A 17,788-nucleotide genomic window follows, 5' to 3' on the forward strand; every position below is an offset into this window, starting at 1 on the left:
ACTACATAAAGTTTAATAAAAAAAAAACAGGAACCTATGACAATCTATAATAAATAGGTCTATTACAAATATCACTATTTATTATTATTTTGTACTAACGTTTTACATATATATATATATATATATATATATAGACATCTGAAATCAATATGAACATATTGATAAGTGGAGATTAATCAATCCACTATTAATAGTTAGAAATTGGAAACATTTCCTTTGATTAGATAATAAGTACTTGCTTTGTTTAAAAAAAAAAAAAAAAAATCAATATTTATAACTCCTAACCAACTCTATGTACAAGTGAGGGGACTAAAAGTATGCACTTGATGCATAATTGTTGATTGTTAATAAAAGTAAGTTTAATAAAGGATTAATTTGCAAGATAAATATAAGGAAAAGTGTCACATTGTGCTTCTGTAGATGTAAGGTTAACTAAGATCAGAACAAAGTCTGAAGTCCGGTATCATGACATTGAATACCAAAACTTGAGGTCAATAAATGACAAAGTGAAAGCAAAGAAATTAAGGAGGCCAAGTTATTAGAATGGGGATGTTGCATTTTTCTGTGGATCTAAGAAAAAAAAAAGGGATTTAACCCAAAACGTTAGAAAAAAAGAACTGTCTTTACTCTGAATCATGGTTGGCATCTCCACTATGGGCACTTTTTAAAACCTTTTTAGACCAGGAATCTGTAACAATAACTGGATGGGTCCATACATTCAACAGGTTGAATTATAGGTTTGGACACAGTGAGGGGGATTCTATTGTGTTTTTCAGTTGATTTATTGATGCTTGACATTAAGTTAAGAAGTGTGTTTTTTTTATGCGATTGTCACCACCTTTACCTGATAAACAGACGCCTTGGGTAAGTCAAGGCACACGGTGCAGCACAGCACTGAGTACAGTCTCTCCTCCAGCTTCCCTGACTCCCCTTCGGGTATTTTCACCCTCTTTTTGGGCGGCTCGTCCGGGTCAGGCTCGGGCCCCTCTCTCCGTATACCGACATCCTCCTGCATGGCCGCGACCCCGGCGACAGCCTCTCCCGGTGCCCCCACGGCCCCGACCCCCAGGCCGGCCGAGGAGGAGCCAGGGGCGACCGCAACGCCCACGTCCCTTTCTTCCAGGGAAGACATAGTGTTGGCCGCCTGGAAAAACAAAACTACCAGATATGTACCTGCCCCGACCAGGCTGGGTCCGAAAGAAAACAAAATATGGAGGTTAGCTCAGGTTAGCTTACGACCTGTCGAGCTAACGTGAGCTAGGCTAACACGTCAGTTAACACAGCCCTGAGCACAGGAAGGTTGATGTTTAACAAGCCAACTCTTACGCGAGAAAACGAGAACATGAGCCAAATTTTATAGCAACTACCAAGTTAATCAGATTTTTGACTAGTTCAGATGACTTACAGCGAGTCTAGCAGTCCCCTTTTCCAGAGCCCAGGCTGAACAAAAACAACTCGGCCTCACTCAGCTGTCCGTTATTCGCAGCGACAGCAGGTAACGACGGTCACTGCCAGCGGCCCTGCTCCGCTGCTCTCCCCGCGTCCCTGCCTGCTGCTCCGGGTACCGGCTAAGCTCTCGGGCTGTCTATCCACCGGACCACACACAGAACCTATCGATGACCACTGCTTGAGAGAGAGTTCTGTTAGGACTTGTCTCCCTGGCTACACAGCCATCTTTGTTTTGTTTTGTTTTTGTGGGGGGTTTTTTTCTGTCCGTTTCCTGACTTGACCGTGTTTTTTCTCTTTTCTCTTTCAGGAAGGTACTAAATTGAAAGCCTGGGACACATGCCGAGCATTTAAAGGTAAATGGTAAGCGCCTGCATCCGCAGGGGTGGGGGCCTCTACGCTACACTCGCAAATTGGCTGACAGAGGAATGTTTTGTTGTGGCAGATGACTTGGGTATTTAAAGAGTTTGAGACGCGCATGCGCACTGAGCATCTTTCCCAGGGCTTTAAAATCGACCAAAACCTGAAAAGCCACAAAGTTGAGCTTCATCCCCATAGGATTTAAATACTTTCTGACTTATAAAGCTAGAAAAATAAAATACTATTAATGTACTATTTTCTTGTTTAAAAATGTATTTATTTCAATCAAAAACTGTTTTGTCTAATTTTATCTGAATCTAGGGCAGATATACATTATATTTCTTAACAAACATCTAAATTTCAGTAAATAGCTGCTTTTAAATGAAAGTAATAAAGTATTGGAATATTTTGATCATGTTACAATAGCATACATACATTTTTTTCTGATTACATCTGGAACAGTTGGAAAGTTAAGAAAAGTTAAAGTATTTTTTGAGAGTTGCTTTTATGTTACAGGTTGAATGAAGAATGTTTTTTGGTAGTACATGACTTGAGTTATTGACCTTACCTTTGATCAGTAGTTTAAATGTAATCAAAACCTAATAAGCTGCCAAAATGCCTCTGCTAGAATGAGAAGACCTCTTAAATTTAGAGTAAACTTCTTTTTAGTTTGTTTTTAATGCCACCTCTACTTCACTACATCTTATGATTTAAATAAAGATTTCAGTGAGCTAAATTGTCAGCAGATAAACTAATATCAAAAGATGAATGCTCGGTTATTACAGTCTTTAAGAAATAGACTGATGTACTGTTAGTTTAATGAAAAACTGTTGTAAGATTAAATAAAAAAGCTTAATTCTCTTTTTTAATTAGTCTAAAATTATTCATTTCAGTTAACTAGTATGTAAATCTAAAAAAAATATCATTTTACATTTTCCCACAAGTTACAAAGGAAAGTTTTAATTTATCACAACAAAATATATCAATCTCATATCCTAAATGAACCTGATGATTTCTGTGAAACAGTATATTTACAAAGCAATAAACAGACTGAGAGCAAATGTAATCATAATTTATTGCAAATTACACTACCAAGGTCTGTTGACGACACACCTCAGTGCACATTTATTAAAAAGGCTCTAACATTTGCAATGTATGCAATTTTTTTTATAAAAAACAAAAAAAAACAATTGCTTTTGTTTATCATTCACAGGGATGAGGTTTCTGCAACTAGCTTAACAGATTCAGTCTTCTACTATATAATTTACAACAACAGTATAACTACTTATTGCTAAAGCATAAAGTCTACATAAATTGAATAATGATTTAGTTATATCCTCATCACTGTGCTTGATCTTGCTTAGACTATTAAACAGCTCATTCAAATGCATCTAAAAGGTTAGTTATTTCGTTTTTATCTAAACAAGTACACAAAACCCCTTACTTTCAACTATTTTAATTTCAAATCTGTATATATGTATTGTTAATGTGCATTTCAGGCTAAATCTCTCAATGTCAGCAGACTATCCGCTAATAAAAAATGTATACATCATATTCAGTTATTACAGTTCTTTACAAACAAAAGTGTATATGTTTCAGAAAACACTGTTTTTAGATAAAGTGAATACTAATCAGGTTATATTTAATTAGTGGGGAAAAACTTCTAAAAACAGTTCTTTTCTCAAATTAGCACTTTTATTGCTACAATTTGGCAGTAACTGTGGTTGTGACTCATTCAGAAAACAGGAACTGGTCCAAACTATAAAAAACAAATAAATCTTTAGAGAGAATATAGGGGCTGAGTTTCCCTTTCAAAGGAGCAGCTAACATCTCTGTAGACCCCCCTACATCCTGGACGCAGACTGGTCACACTTTTTTCATGTCAGCACTACAACTTGTATTTATGTATGAAAAAAATGATTTACATACGGTACTATTTCTTTCATTCTACATATGGGGGAGTGGCAGCCTAGTGGTTAGGGTATAGAGCTTGGAATCTTGAGGTTGTGAGCTTGAAACCCACTGCCACTCTGGGTGTCTGAGTAAGACCCTTAACCCCTGATTGCTCCCCGGCAGCCCACGATGGCAGCCCACTGCTCCCCAAGGGGATGGTTTAAATGCAGAGGTCAATTTCTCCAATGTAAAATCAATAAAGTTTAATTATTAAATACTTCCTCTTAAGTTTTTATAATTCTTCCTACAGGTCTGCACGTTTTAAATGCATCAGTTCTCTAGTTTGTGCACACAATCTTAGCCAACGAAGCTGATCTCCATTCTGTTTTTTCTTATTATGACTGCATATGTGACAGAAAAAAAAAAAAAAACATTGCCAGTGTATGACAGTGATGATTCTAGAGAGGGATTGCTTTCAACAAGCTGCTAAACATACAACCAAATCAGATTTCTAATGTTTCGGTTTGTGGCTTGCACATTTGAAGGGCTTATAACAGTCTTTTAAACTGGTTTGACTAACTTTAAGGAATTCTCTGCATGCATGGTTTGATGATGCATAAAAGATCTAACTAGAAAAGCAGGATAGCACTGATACTTGGCATACTATAGGCATTGATAAGCTTTATCATTCACTACCAATGTCCCTTACATAGTCTATATATGGTACCGAAACCACAAAGACTGCGGAAGTCTACTGGCCTGGGTATGAGGGGGGTTGTGAAAGTGCTTTTGGCTGGGTGGGGCAGGATGTCAGAATGTCAGCTGTCTGCAGTCGGAGGGACAGGATTAACCAGTCCTCATTGGATAGAGAGATATGCCCTATTTGGTCTGTGTGGAATGGCAGGAGAGCAATACCCCCCCTAGGTATGCAACCCAGTGGCTCAATGTGTTCAGAGCCTGTTCCAACAGTCAGCGTTGTTTACAATATCTTACTACACATTTAGTTTAACATTACCAGTGTCATTTGGACAAAGTCAAACCAGTAGTACTTTAATGTCACAACATAAAAAAACAAACCCTTGGTAAAGGACGCTTTAGTAGAATTTATGTTTTCAATTTAGAAGTAATAATCCTAAAATAAAGCGCTTTTAAAATAACATCTATTAGGTTGCACTTTTATGTCTCTATAAATGTAAAATATGTAAGAATAATACTTGAAAATGTTATCACAACACAAGTTAACATGCTTCATGTTTACGGACTAAATTTGCAAGTTTGGACAGAGACTCAGCCGTTAAACAACATCCCATGATTAATTCCTAAACGGAGAACAAATGGTCTAAACATTGATCTCATCAATCAGACTTTATTCATTCGTCCGAAACTTCAACTGCGAAAATAAAATCAAGGCTATTGTTTGTAACAAAGAAAGATTGTCCTGATCTAATCACACAATCAAACTGATAGAAATTCCGCTCATGACAGGGCTTGAATGTTTAGACCATTGGCCTTATTGTGCTTTAGAGTCATCTGTTTGTGGTGACTCAGTGTCGTTTAATGTGAGGTGTAGAGCTGCTGGATAGCCAAACACTTAGCCTCTGGTCTTGGTGATGGAGTATGATGCTGTTGGCAATTTACCATTCCTGGTGTTTGGTTAGAGATGCTGAATCTGTTGGTTTACTGTTCTCTGTTCTGTTTGGACTGCAGTTTAATCTGGGATGAAGGCTTGTTTTCAGTTGTGGAGGAGTCGCTGCTCTGCCTTTCTGCTGCTCTGCAGATACTGTTTCTGGTTTCTCTTGACGACGTGTATCAGCTAAAGGTGTTTGCTCTCTCTTCTTGGAAGCTTCAATGCCTATGCAGCTCTTGTCTTCAGATTGTACCAGTGGATTTGTGTTCTGATCTTGGCCTCTTTTTGTAAATTCATTATGTCTCTTGAAGGTTATTTCCGTCTCAGTGCCAGGGTGTTCGGCTGTTTGGTTTGTCAGTGATTCTGCAGCGTTTTCTGGAGTTTGGCTCTCCACTCCCTGCATTACTTTTTTATAAGCAACATGATTTCCTTTAGTTTTGCCAGAGAGTGCCCTCTGGCTGCAGGCTGAAGCCATAGTCTTCACCCAATGGTGCTGTAGGGTCTGCTCTGCTGTCAGCCTTAATGTGGGATCGGGTGTGAGCAGAGATCTGACAAGACCTGTGGCATCTGTTTGTCCACAAAGAAAAAATGAAAATATCGAATTGTGTAATGATATTTGCTGCACAGTGTTAAACAGTGTAAAGTTTTAAAGCTAATATAAAAATGACCCCCCCCCCAGTGAGTCACATTGTCTTGTGAGTTCTTAAAATGTATCAGTTATTTATATTTTATAAAGATGTCTCAATTATGTTTTTGTTTTTAACTTTTCTCTGCTTTTTAATATTTTTTTATTTTGTTAAATCCTTGTTTGCACCTGGTCATATAACCTGTTTAAAAATGGATGCAAATAGTACAAGCCCAAGTAAGTAGATTAGTATATACATATGATTTAAAAGGCATTGTATTCAAACAGTTAAAACATACCAAAATAAAGCACATCATTCTTTGTTTGGAAAAATGGTATGCTTCATTATTATAAATGACCTTCTGAGAAAAATATTCTGTTGAAATAAAAAGTCACCAGAAAATTTTTTAATTACTCCTATGGTAAGTTTTCATTGACTAGTACTTCCAATCATCTTGATGGTGTAAAAATACAATTATCTTTCTGTCAAACTGGGTTTTTTATGCTTTTTTATATAAATTAATGTAATTAATTATTACATAAAATTAATACAAATAGCTGCTTGTAATAATATGCCAAATAATCCAAGTAATCTGTTGCTAAGTAATCTGTTGTTTGTAGACAAAAGACTTGGTCCGTTCTTTGAGTTTAAAGAGCTGAGCATTCCTCTGAAAATTATCAGGTACTTGATGCTACAAGTGAGGAACTAAATAAAAGTGAAACAGTTTAAATCTGAGGATAAACTCTTAAATCCTCAGAAACCATGGAGAAATTGTGATAAAGATCACTTTGCAATACCATAAATATAGCAGAATGTATAGAAATTAGGTTGGACTTATAAATATTTACAATTCCAGCGGTTTGATTCTTACTCACTTAAAAAAAAAAAGGTACGCCCTCTCGCAATTCTAAGGTTTAATCAACTAGGTGATCTGGTCTTTACTATTTTCTAAAATCAATGAAATCACATTCAAATGCAAAAATAAAAAACACAGCTTCAAATATACCATGTATACATAAAAGTAAAAACATAGACACTGATTGTTCATCTTTACATGACAATATTCAAGTCTGATTTACCTTCTGAGATAGAGTCCCAGTAGGGCGAAGGGAATTGAAGCTCTGCTTGTTTTATAAGGTTAAAGAGCTCTTCTTGATCCCGATCCCGGCTGCGAAATGGGGCAAAGCCACACAGCAGGATATAGAGAATCACCCCCAGAGCCCAAACATCCACTGCTAATCCATACCCTACAGGATGACCATGAAGAGCTTTAAAATGACCAGACTCGCATTCAAGTGTAGAAAAGTGTTTAAAGAAGCTCACCTGTCTCACAGAGGATCTCTGGAGCCACATATGTTGGTGTTCCACAAATGGTGAAGACTGGTTCTGTTACTACCATTGCCAGGCCAAAGTCTGCCAACTTCAGCCGATCCATGCCAGCAGTTACTTTCTCTATCTGAGAGACAATTCAATTTTAATTCAATTCAGTTTATTTATATAGCACCAATTCACAACACATGTCATCTCAAGGCACTTTACAGTTCAACCAGATCATACAGTCAAATTGATTTAAAGTTTTCTATCTAAAGAAAACCAGTTGATTGCATCGACTCATTGACTCGAATGCAATCCCTCACACTAAGCATGCTTGTAGCGACAGTGGAGAGGAAAAACGCCCTTTTAACAGGAAGAAATCTCCAGCAGAACCAGGCGAATGAGAACGGAAACTAGATAGCAAGACCAGGCTGGGTGGGATTAACAAAAGGAGAGCTTTGATCGTCATCTATTTGTGTCTGAGGAGAGAATAATACAACTTCCTGCTTTAACTCATGGTCCTACAGATTTACAGTCCTATGCAAAAGTAATAATGTGGATAAGAGATGAAAAAATTTTTGGAAAAATTCACATGGTTTGTAGATTTAAAACAAAAACAATTTCTAAACAGTACTTTTAATATGTATTTGGATGTTACATAGATATCAAAAAAGAGCCTTTCTTCATGTGTGTCGTTTAGAATCTGGCAGTCATAAATGAAGAAGTGGAAACGCTTGAAGTGTCATGAGGTTATAAAACACCAACCAACTCATGTGATGACTGTTAGAGCTCAACTAATCCATCATCAGAACGTGTAAACAGTATTAGACAACTACAAATCTACAAAGATGTGACTATGCACCTAGACTGGAGAAAAAGGAAAAAGGTATTCATGGAAAAAAAAAATTCAAGACATAGATAATAATTCTGGAGGAGCTACTCCGCTCAGGTGGGAGAATATCTTAACAGGAAAATATTACCTTTTTTCCCCCAAAAATTTGTTCTATATGAACAAATAAAAAAAGCCATTGTTGAAAGAAAGGCATTATATGTCCGGGTTGGAGCGGGCTACAACTCATTGAGCCAAAAGGTGAGCTTTTTGGCATAAATGGAAAAAAAGGAATGTGTCCCAGAAACCATCCCACATTACCCTGAATAAATAATACACAAGGTGAAACATGGTGGTGGAAGCATTATGATATGGGCCTGCTTTTCTTAAAGTAAGGCTGCCTAAATTTTAACCCAAGTATTAGCCTAATTAAGAGGTATAAAAATACAAATATTTTGTTACCCTACTTACGTAGAAAATTTGACTATATACTTTACTGGAGTAATTACTTTTTAGACAACTTTTTACTTCTACTCCTTTTTTTTTATCCTTTTTTTTTTCTTTTTTGCAATTATCTCTATTTTCTATTCCTTACTTTGTAAAAAAAATAGCCTCATTAGTTTTGTTTTATTTAAGCTCATTTTCTTTATGGCCTGTTGGTTTATAAAAAAAACATCAAAATAATGTATTTCTTCCAGACAATTAATTTCTTTTGGTTGTACTGCTCCAACATACCAAAAGAAAATAGTTTTTCAAGATGATGCAAAGTTAATTTTGACACTGTTACCATTAGTTATAAAACTAAGAAAAATAAGTATAAGTTATCATCCAGAATTGTAGAAAATTGTTTCTTCAATAGGGTAGTGTAGTAACCAGTATAAAGTTTAAAGCATCTGTCCTTAACAGTTTTCCCTGCATTACTTTTACTTTTATACTTGAAGAAGTTTTAAAAATAGTACTTTTACATTTTTACTTGAGTAAAAGGTTACAGGTCTAGTGCCCCCAGAGGCGAAAAGTTGCAAATGTTGCCTGAAAAGCTAAAATCTGCATTGCACTTAAATCCTTAGGTTTTTCTATCCAATGAATTTACATTAAAAGTCAGTAAATTGTGTCTGTGTGTAATGGAGACATTTCAAAAAGCCTCTGCAAGATACTGTAGGCCTAAAATATCTCACTCCAACTGTTTTATAACATATCTGCTTTGATACTAACCAATAAATTCTCAGGTTTTAGGTCCCTGTGGACGATGCTCCTGCAGTGGATGTAGCTTAGCGCTTCGCTCACATCCAAAACCATCAGTCCAGCCTCAGCCTCTGAAAACTTCCCTCTGTCACTGATGGCCTCGAACAGATCTCCTCCGCTCACTAGCTCCATCACCAGGTAGGAGTGCGTACGAGTATGGTGGTGGGCCAGCAGCCTCACTATACGGGGGTGTCTCAGGCTACCTAGGAGGCTGAGCTCATTCTGCATCATGTGCTCCCGACCAATCAGCTTGGAGCGTTCCACAATCTTCAGGGCGACAGGTTGGCCGTCGTCACGACGCCGGCACTCCCGTACAACAGCGAAGTTCCCATCTCCAACCAGACGTCCGATTTCATAGCAGCGCTCAATGTCGGACAAGGTGAGATCCCTATCATCTGGGAGGATGTAGGTGTCTGTGACTGGGGGTTCTGTGTGTACTGAAGGAGCTGGAGCTAAAGGCTGTGATGGTACAGAGCTCTGCTCCTTGTCACTGCTGACTGGAGGAGGTGTGGGGGACTTACAATCATCTGACTGTTTCGCCTCTTTCTGTTTCTTTGACACAGGAGGAAGAGGAGCCCATCCTGACAGAGTGCTAATCAGTCCTGGAGCCAGAGGTTTTGATTTTGTCACTAAGCAGCTTTCACACAATATAGGAGATGGTATATTTGTGTCTTTCAAAACTTCATTATGTTTTAATGGACCAATAATAGAAAGCTTTCTCTCTTTGAGTCCTCCCCTAACACGTAATTTCTGCAGGTTGTTGGGAAGCTGAACAGGTTTGTTGCAGGAATTCTTCTTATTAGAATTCTGGGGGTCAGAAATATAGCGTCCTTTCTGGTGTTTGTGTGGATGTTGAGATGCTTGGGCATTATGTGTGTCTGGCAGTGTCTCTTTCTCTAAATTCCCAGTGTTTTCTGTCTCCTCGCTGTATCCGCTGTCTGCTTTGGCAGCTTTATCTGGGGCTGGCCGGAGTTTCTTCTCCCAGACCCGCAGAGCATCTGCACGGTAATGGGAGGCTTCTGGGAAAAGTTCCTCAAGAGCGTCCTGCACACTGTGCAACTCAGGGCGGGTCTTACCGAGAGCCAAGAAAGCCACCTCCCCACAGAAGAAATCACACACTCCCTTTACCTACAAAAAAGATTAAAAAAAGAAAAGAAAAAAAACATGTTATCTGGACAGAACCATACAAATCTATACCAGAAATCTGAGAGCAGGCTGCTATAAAGGATGGCTCTTGCATTACATTTGGAGAGCTGATTTAATTGAAGATGTTTTCTGCCAGATAAAGCATTTAAACACTAACTGAGTCAAACCAAGGTGATCAAGATCACAAAAATGTCACAAGAAGATAAATAACTAATCTGAAACACAAAGGTTTAACATGTCTTGGGCCTATTTTTAAGGAAAAAATAAATTGCAGAGCTCAGTTAGTATTTTTCTTTTTAGATATACCCCTTGTTTTATGAACCCAGTCACGGTCTGCCTCACCTCTCGAGCATGTGTTGTGAACAGACGTGTCACTCTTCCCCTGTGCCATCGTGGAAACCCCAATGCTTCGGAGATATCCAGGAGCAGCTGCTCAAAGGACACCACCGCCCTCCTGTTCAGCAGCACAGTCACCTTATAAACAGCAGGGAGAACATTAGCTATTATTAATACACAAACTAATTACTTGTTAGGACATTAGGATTCTGTCCAGTCTGCTTGAGATCTCTCATTCCATCAATTGAAACATATTTTTTCTACCATTTTATTTGTATCAGAACAGAAAATGTAATTAAAAAAACATCTTTTTTTTTTCTATAATCTTTTTGCTGCTGTAAACACCATAATTTCTCCATTGCGGGCCAATAAATGGATTGTCTATTCTATTCTATTCTATTCTATTCTATTCTATTCTAACTTTCCACTAAATATATAATATCTTGATAATAAAAAGCAGTCATGGAGGTTGACAGTAAAACTGGAGCATCTGAAGGAACTTTTAACTTTATGGCTTGTGTTTTATACAACAGTCTTCTGTATTAAGCTGTGAGTAACAAACTCTATTCTTACAAATAATAAATAAATATGTGATTAAAATCTCCCAAAGCCTTGTGGGAAAAAATAAAAAGGAACCCATCCATCTATCCATTTTCTGTCACGCTTATCCCAAGCAGGGTTGCTAAGGGTGCTGCTGCCTATCTCCAGCTATCTACAGGCGAAAGGCGGGGTTGAGTTGTTTTTTTTTTGTCACAGTTTAAAAAAGCAAAGCTGGCAGGAGCACAGAACATTACCAAAACAACAGCATAAACACTGTTATTACATATGGTAATTTCATCAAGTCGCATGAGATTATGAGCAGTTTCAGATAGGGGTGTCCTGATACACCTTTTTTTCTTTCTGATACGATGCTGATATTGGAGCTTTGAGAATTAGCTGATACCGATATTGACCCGAAATTTCAACATGAATCATAACGGATTTTATTACTTATTTATACTGCAGAAAGTAATATCACTAAAACAGGGAACAAAAGTTAATAACAAAAGGTAGGAAAATAACTGACCCCAAGTAAAATTAACCAATGAGTTAAAAGAACTTTTAACAATAGTAGAGGGTTTCTATCAGCAGGAAAATATAAAATCCGATATCAGTTTTTTGGAAAATATCAGACTGTTATTTATAATGGATCAGGACATACCCATGCCTTTTAAGTGTTGTGAATTTTTCTTCACCTTCATAGTGATTTTCAAATCTTAAAAAAAAAAGTTTTTGAAAGGCCAAAGGCTAAGACTTCTACCAAAGAAGACTGAATGCAAAAATTGACATAAAATAGTGTTTAATTCTCTTTTATCAATTCAACAATGTGCATACTTGTGCAACCAGCCTATTGAACCTTTTTTTTCTTAATAATTTCCCCCTAAATATTTGTTTATCATGACGGTTGTACATGATATATATGTAAAGACAAGTTTTAAAATTGTGAAAAAATTGTATTTTAACAGGAGTTTGTAAAGTTTGGAAAGTCGTTTTACACTTTAGATGTCCTGCAAAGATAGATGTCAATGATAAAAACAAACCTTAAACCACTCACACACAGCAGTCAACAGGTTTGCACCTTTAAGAGAAAATATGTTGTTGTTCTTGATAAAAACACCCAGTTCTGCCTTAAATTTTCAGGGATCAAGCTTTCATGTAAAGAACTGAATTTCCATGCTCAAAATTCTCCATAATAATGTAAAGATATGAACAAACCTACTGGAATGTCTACATGTACGACACCATAAACACTCAAAAGCGAACCTATTTTTTTTTATGGTTGCTGGCTTAAAACATTTTTTGTATTTAGTTGTGGTCATTTATATTCTGTCATTAAAAAGGCTTAAGTAGTAAACTGTGCTGAGAAAGAAAACATGTAACTAAATGAAACATTAATAGAAATCACGGATTAATATATTTTTTTCTTTACCTTCCGTAGTCCACTTTGACCACATGGCCGTACAATAGTGACTAAGTGAGGCCTCCCGGCACTTTCCTCTGCATGCCGTGTGTGGAAGAGTGGGGCATGAGAGGAGGGGAGGTGGGACCTGTGTAGCCGCTCCACTTGCTGTGGGTGTAAGGGCCAAGGCTGAGATGCTCCACCAGGACGCTTCAACAAGGAGACAGGGGGCCCTTAAACAGAATGGAAAAGGATACACATTTTAGAATAGTAAATGTTTACTAAATGAGTGTAAACTCAGTTTTTTCCTTCCGTTTTAGATGTATAAACATAGAAAAAAGAAACCCTCAGAAGTAACATAACACCTGATCCTTATCCTGTGTGTGAAAGCAAATCCGACTGGTCAGATTTGAACGTTTTCCATCACATGGAGTGCAGGGGCCATTTGAGATTCTTCAATCAGCATGCTGCACTGGTTGAATTATTTAGGCTTCCTTAAGTCTCTCACACACACACCTATCACAAATACACACTCACAAACATGCAGGACAAAAGTTTGCTTGGCCTGATTAGGGCTCAGCTAGATTAACTTGATTATTGTTCTTTGCTGTCTTCAGACACACGATATGTTTGATTTGACTAATCTTAGCAACTTGTTCAGCTGTATATGTTTACACAAAAATGTTTTCTCTGTGCATACAAAGAAGACCTACGTCTAAAGACAAACATGTAAAAAAAAAAAAAAAAAAAAGGCATTACACATTAAAATGTCCAAAAGAATATATCAAGTATAAATACTACGAACAGGGTTATAATATTGCGTAAATCTATTCATTTTTTTTATTTTGAGCAACAATAACAAAAACAAAAAAATCATTACATTCGTTAGAAAACTCACCTGCCACTCCCCATTTAGTGTTTCGCGCAACTTCGCCCACATTCCTGTCCTTCGATAATGGCGTCATTTATTTAAACAGCAGCGACAAAATAATAAAAATTTAAAAAATCCATGAAATTATTTTTTTTTTCTTATCCTAATATAAACAACAGTTTTTGCCGGGTAACACTATGCACTAGCTTCCAAAGAAAATAACGGGATGTGAGAGGACCGTGTAGCTACAGCGGTTGCCATGGAAATACATCAATTGCAAGGACAAACGAAAGAAGAGCCCGGAAGTAGTACGCGATACTTTCAACATAAGAGCCTTGACTCATTTGAACCCCTTATACAGAGTCATATTTCTCTAGTAATATTTACCCTGTTTTTTAGGGGGAGTTTTAGATTTATTTAGTCAATATCCGATTTATGTTTTCAAAGAAAAAATAAAAGTTGTATTGTTAGTTCTTTTTGATATGAAAACAACTTTTCGTGCTTCAGGAGGAAATTGTCTCTGTATTTCTACATCTTGACAAAAAAAAAGAAGAGAAGCGCTCTTTTTATATTAGTTTTAACTTTACTTTGGCCTAATTTGACCGGGTTAGTTTGAACTGAAGGAAAATAAATTTACAAAGTATTCGGAAATACATTTCAAAATTTGTAATGATCTTTTTTTCCCTTTCTGCATTTCCTAATATTGTTGTTTTTTTATCTGTTAATTTTACATTATTTTATTCTCTTTATTTTTATTTTTCTAAAATCTATGGAAGAAGTGGGAACATTTCCCCTTTAGGTTTTAATTTTTTTCTCATCAGTTTGTTCTGTGTTTAGTTCAGGTTAACGTCTCATGGCCTAGTTATTTCCAATAACTTATAAAAAGATTTTAAAACATTGTTTGAAATAATTCTGTCTACAAAAATAAAAATTTAGGTATATTTTTCAGTTTTTAGTCCTAGTTTTGATCACTGAAACTGTAAAATATTTACTTAAGATCATTATTAAAATCTTAATACTGGCTAATGCACATAAGTCTTTCTGGTGTAGTGTATTCTGTAAAATAAGACAAATAAAACAATGAATGATGGAAGATGGGAATCAGATCAGTTATGTCTGAGAACTATAGAAATGTTACTTTTTATGTGCTTTAAATGTGTTTTTTTTATTATTTAACTTTGGGAATTGTAATGATTTACTAAACTGCTGCCATCTGAGTTAAACTTAATGTTCCAAGATGTATGGTAAAAAAGCAACAACCCTCTGGATCTTATAAAAAAAAGAAAAGATCTAATGAAAATCCAACTGTGTACAAAACGAGCTGAAGACGGCCTGAGGATGAGTAGCCATGGTTTCACTGATGGAATCTAATAGTCTGGCACACATGCAGCGAAACACAAGCACTGCTGAGTCTGAGTCCAGTTGATCTTGTAGAACCCTACCCCCCCAGAGCCCCTCTCTCTACTGCTGTTGGTGTTGTTTTGGTTCCTCAGGCTCCTAATGCTCCTACTACTCAAATTTAACAGCATGTCTCTTCTGCAATTACAAAAGTGTATCATTATTTTAAACATTTTAAATCCTTTGTTATTATATTCATAACATTTCTTTATCCGGGTGGAGGGGGACTACTCTAACCAGCCCTTTGTATATGTTAATGTGCTTGTTTTAATGTCTTTTGTAAATCTAATTTCATAGTGACAGGTTTATATTTTAAAAAAGAATAAATAATCAGCAACTGTACTACCAGGGAACTACCAGCAGAGGGGGCAAGTGAACTTGGTGTGTCTGAAAAATTGTGCTTGTCCTTGAAGGTGAATGCCATAAAGTAGTAAAATCTTTCTGACATATGCAGAAGGAAATAAGAATCTAAGAGTACTGTTTATGGCAAAGATAATAAAACAAAAAGTTGTACAAAGAAAATTGAGGGATCCTTTCTTCTTTTTGTATGTTTACTCATCTCAGCCTCATTGTTAGCTTCCTGGAGGATTTGCAGAACAAATAAAGGAATGTAGTCTTAAACCTCTCAGTAGAGGTCAAACAAAACACATACATAAACAGAGCACTAGGTTTGCCTGTGTCCCGAAAAAGCAATCTTATATATAAAAAACAGCAGATTTGATTGTTCTGTTTTCACAGGAGTGCGAAAAACGACAGTGGTTCATACATTTACTGTTTCATGGGAAAACAGCGAGTAGTAAAGACAAAACATATTCAGTAAACACAATACATGTGAACCGTATGCATGTTAAAGCTAAATGAAGCATGAAACATGACATGAAAATACTGGAGAAACGTGATCCTCACAGTTCAAAATAGAGGCGATATATTCATTTCTCTTTTTTTGCACACGACAAATGGCTTCTCAAGTTCATTACGAGAGAGATGTCTGGTGCTCATTTGTACTTATTCCCCTTCATTCGTATTTAACTAAATCAAATCATATGCAATCTACTTGGGAACTAATAAATAATTAGAATGTAGTTTAAATTAGTAGAAATCCTGCTGTTCTATAAACAGTTGATTTTTGAAAATTAGTGAACCACAAGGCCCAATTCAAATGTACCAAGGTATGTCTGTCTATGTCTAAATGGCTGGACATGGTATCATTGGAGGAACTTGGGAGATCCACAACTTGGATAGGAGAATCTGTTGACCAGAACATTATTACGCACAACTTAAATCTGGCATTCAAGTGGTAAGGATAAAGCCTTAGGACATCCAATCAAATATTTCTCACACATGGGGACAGAATAAAATATTAAAGAAGGTGTCTTGGTCAGAGAGACTGGTACTGAATCTTACATAGAAAAAACACATAAAACTAAGACTGAGACCTTTCTCTTCAAAATAGTGGGGAGGCTATTTCATAGTGGGATCAGGGGAGCTGGTCTGAGTTACAGGGAAGAAGGATTTAGCTAAATATAAGTCAAACCTGGATGAAAATAATAAAGGAAAACACACCCAGCACTAGCAACTGGTTTAAATTATTTGCCAGAATGGAGAAGGGAGTGCTTTTCCCTAAATCTAACAAGGTGTGGGAGTGTTACCATACAACCAGAGTAACATTTAAACATTTTGCATTTAAAAAGTTGCTAATAAATACATCTTACAGTGTTTTGGGTTTGTATTAGTACACAAATCCATGTTTTCTTCTTCTATCGTATCACAGTGGCTACTACTGCTACTGGCTTTTTAATCAAAATTCAAATTCCCTTTACTGAGACCAAAGAACAGAATGGGGAAGTCCTTGAGAAGCAAGTCCCTGTATTGAGAAATCCATTAAATGAGCTGGATGTCCTCCCTGTACTGTCCAACTTTCAGGTTGTTCCCGTTCTAAAGAAACACTTCACATTAAAGCCTTTAATAAATCCATCTTTAAGTCTGGGAATGATCTACTTAGTCACACCATCAGTTTAAAACTTTTCATTATGTGATCTAATCTATTAAGACACATGATATAATTCAACTTGTTAAACGTAATTGATGTACTAAACCTACTGTGTTGCTTAACCTCCAAATGGACACAGAGAGGAAGATTGAAAACAGGCGTTTGGTGGGAACACCATGAAGAGCTGTTGCCTAATAAAGAGGTTAAATTTGTGTTGAAAATTGCTCCAGATGTTTGCTCACTCATATGTTTTCACAGTCCCACAGTGAAGCACAGGAAAACCCCAAAATGTCTGGAAGAATTATTAACATTCCTGGGTTTATGACTCTCTCTTCCTTTGGCTCTTGAGGGATTCTGCAAACCAGCCTTCTCTAACTCCAAGTCTGTGTCAGCTCAATGTCTACTTTGGTTAAGTTTTGTGGTGCTCAGGGAAAAAAGGCTGTAATGCTACAGAACCTGTCTTCTCTAACTTCTTCACATGCTGTCATATTAAAACTTTACTTAATTTGTGCTTTATCTGTAGACCTTTGCAAAGTAGTACATAATGAACGAAAGGAACTTATTTAAAACAAACAAAATAACATGTATATAAAACATAGAATTAAGATAAACTGTAATCCATGCTCAAATTACTTTACTCAAATCAATTAGATGCAAGTTTAAAAAGGAGGTGAGAAGTTAACACTTTTATTTTACTCTTACCCCTGTGTACTCTTAAATTTTATTTTATCACATATTTATTGATTGATTGATTGATTGATTGATTGATTG

General features: G+C 36.5%; 2 protein-coding genes across 3 annotated transcripts in view; both read right to left on the reverse strand.

Annotated features, from left to right (window-relative positions):
• Positions 1–1,887, reverse strand: part of cyhr1 (cysteine/histidine-rich 1) — an 11,988-nt gene extending 10,101 nt beyond the window's left edge. Inside the window, exons 1-2 of one of the 2 annotated variants that reach the window (XM_015372360.1) lie at positions 1,406–1,887; positions 845–1,187 (exon numbers count right to left, since the gene is read on the reverse strand). In XM_015372360.1, the coding sequence (XP_015227846.1) occupies positions 845–1,132 (288 nt within the window). In that variant the 5' untranslated portion in view covers positions 1,133–1,187; positions 1,406–1,887. The remainder of the gene's footprint in view (positions 1–844; positions 1,188–1,405) is intronic. The other variant, XM_015372359.1, reaches the window with a different exon arrangement.
• Positions 1,888–3,187: 1,300 nt separating this feature from the next.
• dclk3 (doublecortin like kinase 3) lies at positions 3,188–13,799 on the reverse strand. Its single transcript, XM_015372358.1, has 7 exons — positions 13,657–13,799; positions 12,789–12,991; positions 10,826–10,957; positions 9,308–10,465; positions 7,276–7,408; positions 7,032–7,199; positions 3,188–5,893 (listed from the first exon to the last, which is right to left on the reverse strand). The coding sequence occupies exons 1-7, from the start codon at positions 13,721–13,723 to the stop codon at positions 5,334–5,336; spliced, it is 2,421 nt and encodes an 806-aa protein (XP_015227844.1). The 5' UTR covers positions 13,724–13,799; the 3' UTR covers positions 3,188–5,333.
• Positions 13,800–17,788: the final 3,989 nt, after the last annotated feature.

Source organism: Cyprinodon variegatus, unplaced genomic scaffold, assembly GCF_000732505.1.
Source record: "Cyprinodon variegatus isolate N-32 unplaced genomic scaffold, C_variegatus-1.0 Scaffold71, whole genome shotgun sequence".
NCBI classification, from domain to species: domain Eukaryota; kingdom Metazoa; phylum Chordata; class Actinopteri; order Cyprinodontiformes; family Cyprinodontidae; genus Cyprinodon; species Cyprinodon variegatus.

Coding starts and splice junctions, on each gene's coding strand:
- dclk3 (XM_015372358.1), bottom strand. CDS start 13,723: ATGACGCCATTATCGAAGGACAGGAATGTGGGCGAAGTTGCGCGAAAC. Junction 7,409..9,307: donor TAAAACCTGAGAATTTATTG/GTTAGTATCAAA, acceptor ATTGTCTCTCAG/ATAGAGAAAGTAACTGCTGG. Junction 7,200..7,275: donor AGAGATCCTCTGTGAGACAG/GTGAGCTTCTTT, acceptor GTCATCCTGTAG/GGTATGGATTAGCAGTGGAT.